At 46.1% G+C, this 16,241-nt stretch overlaps 1 protein-coding gene across 2 annotated transcripts in view; it reads right to left on the reverse strand.

Annotated features, from left to right (window-relative positions):
* Positions 1 to 16,241, reverse strand: part of KIF26A (kinesin family member 26A) — a 240,406-nt gene that overhangs the window by 132,547 nt on the left and 91,618 nt on the right. For both annotated transcript variants that reach the window (XM_053282826.1, XM_053282825.1), the window contains exon 3: positions 11,846 to 12,364. In XM_053282826.1, coding sequence (XP_053138801.1) covers positions 11,846 to 12,364 — 519 coding nt within the window. The remainder of the gene's footprint in view (positions 1 to 11,845; positions 12,365 to 16,241) is intronic.

The raw sequence follows: 16,241 nt of genomic DNA on the forward strand, positions 1-16,241 counted from the left end.
AATAGGAGACTACATGTGAGCACTGTAAGATATTCCCCTTAGGGGATGGGGCTGCTCTGGGAAGAATATCTGCATGCTGGCATGCAGAAGGTTCCAGGTTCACTCCCTGGCATCTGCAGATAGGGCTGAAAGAAGAAGTTGGAGAAGCTGCTGCCAGTCTGGGTAGACAATACTGAGCCAGATGGACCAATGGTCTGATTCGGTATAAGGCAGCTCCAATTGTCACAACAGGTCTGAACAGGGCTCAAGGGTTATCTGCTTAGAAGCTTCCCTAACAGGATAACTTAATTGTTGTGAAAACTGCCTCAAATTTTAAATGCCGTTAAAAGATTTTGTTCATTTTAAACGGGGGAATAGTGCATGTGAGCATCACACCATGGTGTCCTGAAACCTGGCCTGGAGTAGTGACTCAGACATGGACTTTGGGGAATTAATGTGGGGTCACTCCATTATCATAGGAACATAGGAAACTGCCATATACTGAGTCAGACCATTGGTCTATCTAGCTCAGTATTGTATACACAGACTGGCAGCGCCTTCTCCAAGGTTGCAGGCAGGAATCTCTCTGAGCCCTATCTTGGAGAAGCCAGGGAGGGAACTTGAAATTTTCTGCTCTTCCCAGAGCAGCTTCATCCCCTGAGGGGAATATCTTGCAGTGCTCACACATCAAGTCTCACATTCATATGCAACCAGGGCAGACCCTGCTTAGCTATGGGGACAAGTCATGCTTGCTATCACAAGACCAGCTCTATCAAAGCACAACATCCCAGATTGCCAGGTGGAACTGACCCAGCTCCTGACTTCAGGGCCTCACAACACCTAAATGAACAGCTTGAACCCATCAAGGCATTAACTGTGCAGAATTCAACACACTCCCATAATTCCTTGACTGGTGGAAATAGACCCATCTAGAAGCTATAGAGTTCTGCAGGACTACGAGGCTCAAGACCACGGCGCCTCTTTAAGTCCTGTTCATAACTGTGGAATGGGGAGAGGGCGCAGAACAGCCATCCAAGCCTGCTCCCGCATAGAGCTTCAGCTGCATTCTGTAACTTATTCAGGCAGGTTGTCATTGTGGTTAATCCATTCCTTGATCCAGGCCAGCTTTTGAATGGGCCTTTAGTTACTTTTATTAGTTGCACACACCACTCCCTGTGCAAGCAATATATATTGCTTAAACAATATATATATATATTGGTTTTAAGAATTCAAGGTAAGATGAATTCTAAGAGGGAATTAGACAAATTCATGGAGGATAGGGCTATCAGTGGCTACTAGCCTGTCCAGTCCAATCCTGGACAATGATGTTGTTGTAAATACAGAAGTGCAGGCGCCCTCCATGACAGCCCCCATGGCCATGCCCACCCCAACAGCCCGAGAAGCCAAGAAGTACCGGTGTTCTGTCCCTGCACGGGGCCCCCTCCGGTCCTGGAATAGAGGTGGGGCTAACAAACAGCCAGCAGCAAGACCACTGGAAGCAGACTGTGCTTGCCTCTCTGTAAATAATATCTGTCTCATTCAAATTCCTGATTCAACTCCACTGCCTTGTCCTTGCATGCTACAACTCTTTCTTCTGGATTCTACAGTTGTCTCCTGCTCTTTTGAGCCATCCAATGTCAAAGTGGGAGACTCTGAGCCAAATGCACACAGCAGTAACCTAATCGCCCATCTCATTTTTTTGGCATGAAAATGCTCATTGGGAGGCTGGGGACGGAAGTGGGAGGCACAGGGAGAGGCTTCCCTCCATCCTCACACTGGAACTGGGTACAAGTCAGTAGCGGCCAGTGTGGGCACTGCCAGGAGGGCAGAAAGAGGCACCTTGAAGTATAAATTAGTAGCTGCTTACCTCTGCCCCAGCCACACCTGCAAGCTTCTCTGAGCAGCAGCACACTGCCCAACACTCCCTGTGGCAGGAGATCAGCTCTGCCACTCTGCTGCTGGCTTCCGCAGAGCTGATCCCCCTCCAACAGCCCCAAGAGTGGGGTAACCGATTGCCACCGCAAGGAGTGCTGGGCAACGTGCTGCTGCTCAGAGAAGCTTGCAAATGTGGGAGGTAAGCACCTACTAATTTATGCTTCAAGGTGCCTCTTGCCGCCCCCCGCCGGCAGCATCCACACTGGTTGCTACTAGTACAAGTTCTGGGCTTGCTGCTGCCACCCACCTGCGTAACTAGCTCATGGATGAGCATTCTCCCCGCTGCCTACCTGGCTTGTAGAATTCTCACAATGGCCAATCAGGAGCACGCAGGGCTCCTGAGTTAGGGTTAGAGGCTTCTCCTATGCTAATGCCGATTGGGAGAACAACCCTACACTCTACAGATGTAGACATCCTTTCAGAGAGTCTATAAAAAGTCATAGTAACAGTAGTAAGAAACAGGCCTAGATTTAATTCTTTAAGGGCACTTGCATCTTAAATCTTAAAGGTCCTACTTAAATATTCACAGCAAAACCCCAATGATTGATCCTTGGGCACAGCAGGAAATTACCTCATCTTAGTCTCAAAAGTTCTATTTATATGCCTAATAATCTCATCATTGATTACTGTGACTGTATTCTAATTATAAATCCATTACCGCCTGAACAGTGAAATAAAATCAATACTACACATAAATGCGGGAAAGAGGGAACTAAGAGCCCACGCTGAATGCCACAGCAACCAATGCACTATTTTATGCACATTCTATCATGAAACAATGCCACGTCATTAGCAGTAATGCAATAAATCTTTTTCAATTAGCACAGCTGAACTGCTTTTCAGATCTGCAATAAATTTCTTTTAAAAATGCATGAATACAGAAAAGCTGCAAAAAAAAGTCTATGAAGTCAGAAAGTATGACTTGTGCAGCCTCTGGGGTTCTGTAGATTGAGTTCTCAAAGCTAAGCAAACACACTGAGAAAGAAACAAAAAGAACACCATTTAAGGCAGTTTACACGATAGGCATTAGAGGCTAACCCTACTCTAATCCGGGAGCTCTGTGTGCACTTCCATTTGCCAGCCGGGTGTCAGCTAGAAACAAGGTTGGAGGCTGGGAGCTTGATAATGAGCTAAGCCCCAGCTGGGTAGGATGAAGCATGTCCTACCCAGATTCCATCCCCAGCTTCAGAGCAAGATACGAAGAAAAAGCATCCTACCCAGCTGGGGCTTAGCTCACAATCAAGATCCCAGCCTCCCACCTTGTTTTTAACTGATGGGGAAATGTGAACACTCACAGCTCCCAAATAATAGGCTCCTCCTACTCTAATGTCAATTGTGTGAACTGCCTTGTGAAATGTTTAATTGCTGATCGTGTGAACTGCCTTGTTGATTTCTTTAATCAATCTATATACCGCCTGACTCCAAAGACTCTAAATCCATAAAACTTGCCGGCCAGCCAAGCCTCCCTTCTCCAAATCCCTGATGGCCTCAGTCTGGGCGAGGAAAAGGAAGTGACTGCCACCTAAATCCCCCCACTTTCCTCCCGAGGGTGACTTAACTTGACCTCCTCCCTCGCAGAGGAACCACAACTGTCAGCCTTCCTCCTCGTTCTCCTCCTTGGCCCTCTCTCCTGTCCCTTCAAGCAGTCTGGCACTCATGCGCCTGCTCAAAAGATGCACTGACTTCCATCGCAAGATCTCATGAGATCTCTTTGAATGGCTCCGCCCACAATGCTGCCATTCAAATAGCTCCGCCCATGGCTCCACCCACTGGACTCACGCCGCCAATCTTCCGAATTCCAGAGATTCAATCCCTCCTCTATATCTCTCATCATCTTGTCCGTGGTGGTTAAATCATGGGATGCCAGACACACAAAAAACATATTTATTAAGCTACATTTATTATTTATTAAGCTCTAACATAAAAGCAACGAAATTAGCAACGTAACTAATGCTAGCTTAATAAGAACATTTAAATAGCCCTGCTGGATCAGGCCAAAGGGCCACCTAGTCCAGCTTCAAGCAGTGGCTGATCAGGTGCATCTAGGAAGCCCACAAGTAGGGGAAAGAGCATAGGAAGCTGCCATATACTGACTCAGACGATTGGTCCATTTAGCTCAGTATTGTCCACACAGACTGGCAGCAGCTTTGCCAAGGTTGCAGAGGCAGGAGTCTCTCTCCTGTCTTGGAGATGTCACCATGGAGGGAACTTGGAACCTTCTGTATGCAAGCGGGCAAGCGCTCTTCCCAGAGCGGCCCCATCCCCTAAGAGGAATCTCTTACAGTGCTCAGGCATGTAGTCTCCCATGCAAATGCAACCAGGGCAGACCCTGCTTAGCAAAGGGGACAAGTCATGCTTGCTACCACAAGACCAGCTCTCTACCAGATGCAGCGGCTGCTTTGCAAGAAGAGGACTACTGGCCAAGGCAGCACATCCCTCAATATTTGGGTGTGGCTTGGCCCTGAGGTGAACTGGAGTGATGGTACGGGTAGGGAGCTCAGAGCTCTATAACAAACCCACAACGACCACCTGAAACCCCACAGAAAAACTCCTGCCTGAAACCCATCCTTGGACCAACGCCCCCTCCCACTGGTGTTCAAGGGCATGCCCCTTCTGCTCCTGATAGACATATACAGCTATCCAAGCTAGTAGCCATTGATAGCCCTGTCCTCTGTGAATCTGTCTAATCCCCTCTTAGAATTCATCTTACCTTGAATTCTTAATACCTATTATGACACTGTTGCTTACACAATATATATGTGCAGCTAATGCCTTCGCGAAATGTATTTCAACTCCGCCTTAGTCTTCCTCAGCAACTCACGCACTGCACATACTCGGCAATCCTCCTCAGCAAAGTTGAAATATCAATTTTCTCCTGTCAGCATAGGCGGGCAGGATACAGACGATGATTAGTCACAACTAAGCACCACTGAAATCAATGAGACAAGTTAGTCACTACTAATTCAAGTCCTTAGTCTCCATACAGTCTGATACTAGGTAACACAAAGCCCTATTCACACATCGAGGTCATTCACACAATCAAAAGCGGTGTTCTACCCAGATTTGGGAACTGTATGTGCCCCCAATTTTCAGTTGTGTGGAAGCAAGGTAGGAGGAAATCCTGGGTAGAAATGACTGTGTGAAAGCAAGGTAGGAGGAAAAGCTATCCAGGTTTTCTTCCTACCTTGCTTTCACACAATCACTTCTATCTAGGTTTTCCTCTAACCTTGCTCCCCCAAAACTGGGAGCACACACAGCTCCCAAACCCGGGTAGAAAACAGTTTTTGATTGTGTGAATGCCCTCCTTATGTTCTGTGAATGTACAACATGTGTGTGTCACAGATTTGCACACACGTAGTTATTCACAGGTTATGTTCAACGCAGGTAAGGTAGTATCCTTCCAATCTGTACTCTGGCTCTCTGCAGCCCAAGACAAGCTCTTCTCCACCAACCTCAGCCTCCTCATCTATAAAATGGGAATTATGATACTGGCGCAACTTACAGAGCTGCTGTAAGAGCTATTTGTATAAGAAATATGAGGCTCTTTGAGCACTTTGAACAAACACTATACAGAGATTAAGTATGAGTGTTATTATTGACCAACTCCAGGGCCCTACAGCACAGCAGCCCCTCTGTGAATAATCCACACCTGGTGCTAAAACTGGCGTCTGATAGAAACAGGTGAAATCTAGGCCAGCCTTTTGGGGTATGATTACTGCTGCTTGTTGGCTCAACTGGCGGCTGCAGCTAGTTTGGGCATGTTCATTAATGAGAGACTGTAATAATAACCGCTTGGCCTGCAGGTGAGAAAAGATCAAATGGAGGGGGCTGTTTGTTTGGGAGGGTTGTGTTTTTTTCCTGGCAGACAGCCTGGGTTAAAGAAATTTTCAGGACATTCATCCACCTGACTGATGTGAACACCTCTCTCCAGAAATACTGTCTTCTTGCCAGACTCTTACAGAAGAGTCCTACAACTGGTTCAGCGATGCTAACATTATAGGATGGGGTCAGTGGTGTAGTGTTGCAGGGACAGACAGGAACACAGTGCCGGTACATTTTCTCCTCCAGGGTCTCAGCAGGGACGCAAAGCCCTTTGCTTTCAAAATGGAAATACTGCAATATGCAACTCCCGCTATTCCAAGAGTTTGTTACACAACCGCCCTGAGCCATTTTTGGAAGGGCGGTATAGAAATCGAATGAATGAATGAATGAATGAATATCAGACTACAATTGATTTTACTGCTGTTCTTCCTGTCATCTGTTACACCCTTTGTAGTTGACAATCTGGACTGTTGTGCTGGGTGAATCACCACATGAGGTTCAAACTCTATAGGATTAGGGAACCACCCTGACTTCTTGTAACAGAAGCCCCAGAATAACTGCATCTAAGTGGTGTGTGTGGCCATGGGGGTAGGCCTGACTATGGGGTGTGGCTGTTGAGGGGGGGGCTGTCGTGGAGGGGGTCTGCACTTCTGAATTTGCAACTACACCACTAGCAAGAGTGTTGAATTTCATGGAATGCAGAGGATGCATGGTAGGGAAATGAGATTACGCCTTCCTGCCTATTAGATGCTCCTGTACCACTCCAGGGCCTGCCCCAAATCCTCAAATATATCATTTGCACAGGACCTATGTGAATAAAATCCAGTGCATGCAGGCCTGAACCGTGCATTCAATATCCCAAGCTTTGACAAATTTTCTTTGCATCTAGGAGCCACCCCAAACATTTGGGAGCCAGACAATGGTAAAGGTGAAGTGTGCTGTCAAATCAGTGTTGACTCCTGGTGACCACAGAGCCCTGTGGTTGTCTTTGCTAGAATACAGGAAGGGTTTGCCATTGCCATCTCCCGTGCAGTGTGAGATGATGCCTTTCAGCATCTTCCTATATCGCTGCTGCCCAATATAGGTTTTTCCCATAGTCTGGGATTCGAACCGGCAACCTCTGGCTGGCTGGTCAAGTCATTTCCCCACTGTGCCATTAGGTGACAATGGACACTTACCCAACTTAGTGACAGACAACCGGGGGGGGGGGATGGGCTTCTCTTCATCCCCTCTGCAAGTAACAGAAACAGGGCTGGGTGGGACAAATGAGACTTTATTAAATCACTCTGCCTCTGAATGTCCTAGTCTAGGCACCTAACCCTAAATTTCTAGGTGCCCTGGCTCATGTCAAGTCCTGCAATATCCCATTACATACTGGACTGCATATGGCTGGACCCTATGCAAACACTGCATGCATGCACGGGCATTTGGCTAGCCCAGAGGCAGGACCCACCTGGATTCCAACCTAGGAGAGACCCTCTCAGATGAAGGTGAGCAAGCCCCATCGGAGATCCCCAGCAAAACTGCCTTAGAGCCAAGAGTTCCAGAGCAACCACCGATTGGCATCCTTACTGCAGTTGTCTCCCAAGGAGCTTGGGGGACCTGGTGCCCCCCAGAAAGGCTCCTCTCCTGCCCCTAGAACACTTTCCACTGCGCCCCCCCTCGAGCAAAGGCAACACTGCATCAGGGTCAAATTCTCACACCAAAGGGGAAGCCCTCCCCTGGCTGCTTGGGGCCTCCCTCCTGGTGAGCCTACTCAGGAGTAGGGGAAGGCAGCTCAGGCACCTGCTTCAGATCAGGGCCAGCTTGTGCTCCAGGAAGGGGCAGGGCTCTTGGTTCCTACATAACCCCTCCATTTGCAGCCAGCTTTTGGTGATCCAAAAACTCCACCTTTCAGCTCTCGCCTCCAGCCCACGTCATGCTCCACCTGGATACAAACAAAGAGGGTTGATAAAGTGCAATCTCGCTTCGATATGCTGTGAGGTCTGTCCAAATGACGACGACGCTTGGCTTTATCTGCTCTGTGAGACGCTAATGGTACACGTCTTACCCCAGACACTTCATTTCCATAGAGCAGTGTATATATTTTCATTATTTCTTTTTCCCTGCAGGGACTTTCTGTAACTTGAATCCTACCAGCAAGGCCTATTAGCTAACTTGCTGATTAGGTAAATGTCAGCCGAACAGCACAGCAATCTTGCCGGCTCAATGTTTCTCAATAAAATATTAGTTTCCATTTTATTGCCACAGCTTCCTCTTCCGTGCAAGGTTCTGCAAGATTTGTTTTAAAAGATTCCTTGAATTCTGGCTCTTGTGAACACTGATTTTCATCTCATCTTTTTTAGCCATCAACATGGCAAGCAAAGGCCACACTCTACCCCAGTGTTTCTGCTGGAAGATCCCGTCTCATCCTTACTCCTCCATTCACTTATCCTCAGGCTACAAGAGATTTGATTCCACACTCTTTACCTGGGGTAAATAAATGTGGTGATGCATATACATTTGTGAACTAGCCCCAACAGGTTGGACAGCCGGGCAAGGTTTTAATGGTAAAAGAGCGGTGTCCAACTTCGGCCCTCTAGCTGATGTAGGAGAGGAGAGCTGGTCTTGTGGTAGCAAGCACAACTTTTCCCCTTAGCTAAGCTGGGTCCGCCCTGGTTGCAAATGAAACGGAGACTAGAAATGAGAGCACTGTAAGATATTCCCCTCAGGGGACTGAGCCGCTCTGGGAAGAGCAGAAGGTTCCAAGTTCCCTCCCTGGCATCTCCAAGATAGGGCTGAGAGAGATTCCTGCCTGCAACCTTGGAGAAGCCGCTGCCAGTCTGTGTATACAATAGTGAGCTAGATAGACCAATGGTCTGACTCAGTATATAGCAGCTTCCTATATTCCTAGGACTACAACCATAGGCATATGGGGTGGGGGAGCAACAGGGTGCAGTTGCCCCCCTGGATTGAGCCAACTTCCACTGAATTCAATGGGACATATTCCCAACGAGGGGGGGCGGTTACTGAATGGTTGGCTTCCTCTACCCCACACCCCAGAAACAGTCCTGCGATCGCCCATGGCTCCAGCTTCCATCATTCAAAGGCCATTGTGGCTAGGGATGGTGGGAATTGTAGACCATCATCATTCATTTATTACGGTCCCCAACCAGCCAGCAATTAAAATAATCAACACTTACAGGCAACATAACTTAAAATACTCTGATACTAAATAATAATGAATAATACTGAATAAAACTAAACTACCAATCCACCATCCCCAGAATAACACATGTACCTTACATAACAAAAGGGTTAACCATCTGTATCCTGATGTTACAAGCAGTGGAACAAAATTTGGCCACACAATAGGTAATCTCGGCATCAGAGTCAGAAAGAAGAAAATTTACATAAAAGTCAACTGGCCGGCCTGGACAGTGTAACAAAATTGGACCAATAAGAAGAGAATGTATATCTCTGTAAAATATACCATAGAGTAATACTGACTTGATCATGCCTGAGAGGCAGGGGCAGAACCATTGGGAATACGGCATACGGTGGAATCTACCCTCCAAAACAGCCGAAGGTAACACATTTAAATGGGCCAAACTTAGGAAAAGTAAGTTTGTATAAGTAATTAGTAAGTAGACCAATAAGAGTGAGTTCCCCAACTGGGCAAATAACCAGCCCATGGATGGATGGATGGATGGACGGACAAGACAGACAGACAAATATTTATATACCATTTTTCAACAAAAGTTCCCAAAATGGTTTACATAGATATAAATAAAATGGCTCCCTGTCCCCAAAGGGCTCACAATCTAAAAAGATAGACACCAGCAACAGCCATTGGAGGGATGTTGTATTGGGGATGGACAGGGCCAGTTACTCTCCCCCTGCTAAATAAAGAGAATCACCACTTTTAAAAGGTGGCTCTTTGCTCAGTTAGCAAGGGGTTAATATCTGGGGTTAATGTAATGGCGGGTGGAACAAGGCCCAGAGAGGTGGCCGCGGCAGGGAGAGGAGAGCGGAAATGAGCCACACCTGTGGCTTGTTTACCACCCCCTGGCTCTACCCACACGGGCCATTCCTGCAGTGGGTTAGATGTTAGCCAGGGGAGAGCAACTGGCCCTATACAGCTGCAGTGCAGCATCCCTCCAGTGACTGTTGATGATATCTGCCTTATGTTTCCTTTAGATTGTGTGAGCCCTTTGGGGACAAGTGGCCATTATATTTATGTATTTTTTCTTTGTAAACCACTTTGTGAACTTTAGTTGAAGAGGGGTATATCAATATTTGTAGTAGATATTAAGTGACTCCTTTGCAAGTGGGAGGCACTCCCCCTGCAACCTTCCCCACACCCTATACCGTCCTTCGGGAAGAGGTCCCCAACGATTGGGAGTGGATTTCCAGGGGGCCACAAGGAGGCAGGGGAAGTTCACTGGGCTGAAAAGAGGTGAGGGAGTTTGCTTGAGAAGGCTTCTGTCCACTGAGACCTTAGGATCCATCCCATTGTTTTTGTTTTTGCAAGGAAACCCGCATAGCCTCTTTTCACTTGAATTCCATAACACGTCACACTGTGTTTGTGTTACTATATAATGCATGAACAAACCATTTGCAAGCCAGGCTGTATTTGCTCTGAAGTTTTTACTGCCCCTGCTACAGCCACATTATCCATTTCCACATTATCAATTTTTATGTAGCACATAAATAGCGTTATCTAGGAACATACAAAAGGACTTTTTATTATTATTTTTCATTGTCATTCATCTATTTGCACATTTCTGGTAGATTCGCAGTTTAATGTCAATACCTATTACAATCCCAACCCAGTCCCCACACAGGTAATTACTTTTTGTTACATTCCTGCACTTTTAATTCAATATTTTCCTAGAGTTTAGTGAAGCCGTTTGATTTTCAACAGCTGTCATATTTCATCCGAGGATTATCTCTAAACCACGGACAATTTGTATTCCAGTTTGTTAACTTTGGGGTGAATAAAAAGCCATTATGGAAAAGCAGGATTCATAATTACACTCTCCAGTGGACAAAGAAAATTCCGTGGTTCTAGACAGTAATTATTTACACAGGCGTCAAAGGGGATTACTGGACTACTTTTATGACAAGTTCAGAGGCTGATCACATAAAGTGGAACTGTTACCAAGGGATGTTTTAGGCAGTAACTTTCTGCGACCACTCAAATGCAGTAAAATGAAACAAAAGGCAACTTAATCTCTCTCCCTGCCACTGCACTAACTTGAACACTTCTAAATAATGCCAATCATGGCCACAGAGGTAAACTAATACATGTGGGTCAGGAGGAGAGAAACACAGTAGTAGATTGAATAAAAACAGATTTTCAGGGCACACTTAATCATATGCATTGAGAAGTGAGTCCAGTGATTTCCATGAGGCTAAGGGCCAAACTAGATGTGATTCTACATCTTTGCAAGTTTCTCCCCCTTTTTAAAAACTCAAAAGCATCTACAGAGGAGGTCCCAACATAGTGGTAGGGGTTTAACTCCCCCCGCCCCCACTTGCCATTTTTCTACCCAGTAGCAGCCGGGAAGGATGGGGTAAATAAGCCAAAGGCGTGGCTTGTTCCTCCTCTCCTCTCCCCACCCCATTCACCGCACTTCTTTGAATGCAAGTCATATTAAATGCAGGCAGATTTCCTTCCAAGTAAAACTTGCTTCTAAGTAAAGTAAATCCTTACCTCCAAAAGTAATACTTCCAAGTAAAGTAAAGTAAACCATCACTTTCAAAAGTAATCTTTCCAAAAAAATAAAGCTTTACTTCCAAGTAAAGCAAATCTTTACATCTGAGTAAAATAAATCACTACTTCTAAAAGTAATCTTTACTTCCACATGAAATAAATCTTGACTTCCACATAAAATAAATCTTTACTTCCAGGTAAAGATGCCTAGGACAGAACTGAAAGACTGCAGACATCTGGACTCTTCTTTGAATGCGTCATATTAAATGCAGACAGATTTACTTCCATGTAACCGTAGGGTAAGCCTGCTGGTTGAGGCCCTGGAGCTCTTTGCTAAAATGTGTTGGGGGTGGGAAGAAAATCATTCACACATTTAGGGGGGAAATCAAAGACCAGCAATCAGTTACTTACTAGACAAGCTTGAGGAAGAAAGCTGTTCACTCTGGAGATACTCCACATCCCCTCGAGGTACTGCTGAGCCTGGATTGTTACGGAGCTCAATGCCCCACTAAGGCCACTGGGAGCCACAGTCACTTGAACGCTGGAGTTCGGAAACCCGCTTGCGCCTTGTGGCCATCCGAGTCCCTTCTTCCTCTCTGTCCCAGAGAAAAGCCCTGTGGTTTTCCCAGACGGTCTACCCACCTGCCCGGCCACGAGAGACAAGTCCCTCGGAGAAGACACGGTGGCCAAGTTTTGGGAAGAAAGCCTCGGCAACACGGCGGCCATGGCCACGGCACTTTGTGGGGGCTCCGCTGCGTCTTGGCAACCAGCCTGGTCGAGGTTGTGGCGGATGACCTGGACGGCCTCCTGTTTCAGCTGGTTTAAGTGAGCTGCGCAAACATCACACCGGCTCTCCCCTTCGCTCCTGGATTTCTGTAAATATTCAGGCACTTGAAGCTTGTCGAAAATTAAAGCTGATAATCGCGGGTCCTAAAACAGAAGGACAGAGGCAAAGTGAGTTGGCACCAGAGAGAAAAAGGGAAGGTTGAAAGAGACCACAACAAAATCTACCTTAGTAACTTCCAGACCGCATTCCAGGGAACACCTATGCACCGTGAGATACCTGCCAGTGTACCATATTAAAGCAGCAGGGCAGGATCAGCAGGAAAATGCTGAGATGTGCATCCTCTAGCCACCTATGAAAAGAATCTGCAATGGAAACTCTCCCATCTTTTCTTCAGTCCCTCCTCTGGCCTGCCTTTTTCCAATCAACGTACGATGAGGGTGGGTAATTTTGCACTCAGTTCATTTTGCAACTTAGGGGACCAGATTATTCAATTATTTCCATGGCAGAATCGTTCACCTGTGGAGGAGGCTGTCAGCTGCATCTCTGCATGATGCATATATCAATACCTGGGCTACCTTACAGGGAGTCAGACTGTTGGTCTATCTAGGCCAGTACTGTGTGGCACCAGCTCTCCAGGGATTTCAGACCAGGGTATTTCCCAGACTTGCTTACATAGAGATGAACTCTGACATTTGGATAGAGCCATAGCTCAGTGGGAGAGCATCTGTTCTGCATACAGAAGGGTCCCAGGTTCAATCCCCGACATCTCCACATAGGGCTGGGAGAGACTCCTGTCTGAAAGAGCCACTGCCAGTCATATTCATTCATACATTGGTTTAATTTGTTTGTTTAAAGCATGTATATCCTCCCCCTCCAGCATAATACTGCTCGGGGAAGCTCCCAACACTAGAAGTTATTTATTTATTTGGTTGGTTGGTTGGTTGGTTGGTTGGTTGGTTGGTTGGTTGGTTGGTTGATTGTTATTTCTCCGTGTAAACCACCCTGAGCCATTTTTGGAAGGGCAGTATAGAAATCGAATGAATGAATGACTGATTGACTGATTTCATTTCTATACCGCCCTTCCAAAAATGGCTCAGGGCGGTTTACACAGAGAAATAATAAATAAATAACATGGATTCTGGTCCTCAAAGGGCTCACAATCTATAAAGAAACGTAAGATAGACACCAGCCACAGTCACTGGAGGTACTGTGCTGGGGGTGGATAGGGCCAGTTACTCTCCCTCCGCTAAATAAAAGAGAATCACCACATTAAAAGGTGCCTCTTTGCCAAGTTAGCAGGGATAAAACAATAGAAGGCTTAAAACAACAGAACAATTGCCAGATGCCCTTGGGAAGCCCACGAGCAAGAGGCGAGGGCAGCAAGAGCCCCCCTCTCCCGCTGCTGGGTCCCTAGCTGGTATTCCAAGGTAGACCGCCCCTGTACATGGAGGCTCAAACTCATCTCACGTGAGCACTAAACGGATCAGAAAGACGGGAAGGAATGGGTTAAGTGGAGGGGGAAAGGGCTGGAAGCCTTGCGGAGGAAGGGAGGGAGACGGCAAGGAACCCAGGCATCCGAGCAGCAGCCCCCATCCCCACAGCTCCCTGCACGCACCTTCACCACGTAGTCAATCACCCGCTTCACTCCCACCACCGCCCTCAGCCAATGACGCACCCACCATCAGCCTCAGAGTAGACATTACTCAGCTAGACGTACCAGTGATCTGACTTGGTATAAGGCAGCTTCCGATTTTCCTATATAACCCGGGACCTTCTGGATGCAAAGGAAGTGCTCGAGCTACAGCCCCCATCTCTAGAAGGCAGCTTGGGGGTAGTCATGGCAATGGGCTTCTTTCCCACCAATCCAGAGGCATACTCAAAAGCAATGGCTCACAGACCGGGACTTCCACACTCTAAAGCCAACCTTTGGAGACAGAGCTGTGAACTGTGCCTCCAGTTTTAATCCAACTGTTAACAGCTTGAGGAACACTGATCAACACAGTCTCCATGATGGTTCTCGCACGTATCGGATTAAATCGCACACTCAAGTATCCCTTGAGCGCCTGGGCAGACTCTCCATGGCTGATTAATAAGGCCTAATAAGCAGCATCGCTCTATAATGCCCAGCATGGGCATGATTATCAGATGCTAACAGAGGTGCTTGTGCTGCACTTGATAACTGCTCATCTACATACTTTTTAATTAGTTCTTCTTCCAAAAAAAAAAAAAAAAGGTCAAATGCACATATGTCTTCCTTGTGCTCAGAAACAACTATGGTACTGACAGGGCCATCAACCAATATCAAAACTCATTTCCAAAGGTTCGTAATCATCTTGCACCCATCAAAATTTCACCTTAACACACTAAAAAGGGTTATAAAATGACCCGATGAACTCCATTTTTTGTCATTGTTTCTTCCTTGCCTTTGGTGACAGATGAACAGAACAGCGATAGCCCTGTTCCCACGTGATGCTCCACACTCATACGAGTGTGCAGTTCACACAGGTGCAGATCTGTACACAGGAACAGCTATTCACATTTTGTGTTGAGCACAGCTACAACAGCTTGGGTCCAGGGTACTTAAGAGCGCCTTCTTTGTCATGAACCCCGTCGCCTTTTAAGATAATCTGGGCGCTCTCCAGATTGCGAGTTTTACACCACAAAAAGGGGTGTAAACTGCAACATTTTGTGGTGCCAAATTCAAACCACATTAGAGATCCATTGTAAGAGGGCAAGCCTCCTACAACAGGCAAATACAGCCCTTTTTTTCCCTTCTTTTTTTTTTTTTGCAATGCCAATGCGATGTTATAGGGCTGTGGCATAGCAATAAAATCCAAAAGGTGTCGTCGGAAATATGAACAGCACCTTCCTTACAACGCAAGGTCTGAGATGTCAAAACACAGGTAATACAGAAGCATGCTTAAGGGGCACGTTGCAACACTGTGATAAAGTGCAATCTGGAAAGCACCCTGAAGAGGTCTGGTTACAGCTGCCACCGGCTCATCTGGTGGCGACTCAGGACTGGGCCTTCTCTGTGGCTGCCCCGGGGCTTTGGAATATGCTCCCTGTCAAAATAAGAGCATCTCCTTCTCTGTTTGCTTTTAGGAAGACCTTCAAGATGCACCTGTTTACTCAGGCTTTTGACTGAAATTAATTTTAAACTATTTAATGTCTTTTAATCTTCTGAGATTGTTTTTTATTTTTGTCTTGTGATTTTTAACTGTTTTTATTCTGTTTTATACTTGTGTTTTAACTTTGTACTCTGCCTAGAAATGCATATATGAGGTGGTATACAAATATGATAGTTAGATAGATAGATAGATAGATAGATAGATAGATAGATAGATAGATAGATGTTCTGGACATCTGTTTTAATGTTTTACACATTCAAGGAGGTCTTTCAGAAAACTAATAAATAACTAAATAAACAAACAAACAGTACAATTCCTATCTGTACCATGCATTTGAAGGACCTATACCCAGATCTGCTTTGAAAATAAATGCAGGTACAGTCATTCATTTCACTCTAGTAGTCAAGGAAAGGCAAGGAGCACAGTGAAAAAAATGGGACTACGACTAAATGTAAAAAAGACTAAACTAATGACAACGGGTATAGCAACCAGCCTCAGAGTTGATAATGAAGACACTAAAGTGGTGGATAGCTTCTGCCTTTTAGGATCGACCATCAACAGTAAGGGATCCAGCAGACAAGAAATACGCCACAAACTAGCACTTGGTAGGGCTGCAATGAAGGCCTTGGAAAGGATATTTAGATGCCATGATGTGCCTATACCTTCAAAGATTAGAATCGTTCGGATCGTGGCTTTTCCCATGACACTCTATGGATACAAAAACTGGACTTTGAAGAAGCAGGACAGAAAAAGTATTGACGCTTTTGAACTTTAGTGCTGGAGAAGACTTTTGAAGAATAGAACAATATCGGACCTCTGAAAAGTATAAGCATGCATATGTATTCAGTACTTGGTTTGGGCCCCTTTTGCAGCAATTACTGCCTCAATG

The sequence above is a fragment of the Hemicordylus capensis genome, chromosome 1, assembly GCF_027244095.1.
Source record: "Hemicordylus capensis ecotype Gifberg chromosome 1, rHemCap1.1.pri, whole genome shotgun sequence".
Taxonomy (NCBI): domain Eukaryota; kingdom Metazoa; phylum Chordata; class Lepidosauria; order Squamata; family Cordylidae; genus Hemicordylus; species Hemicordylus capensis.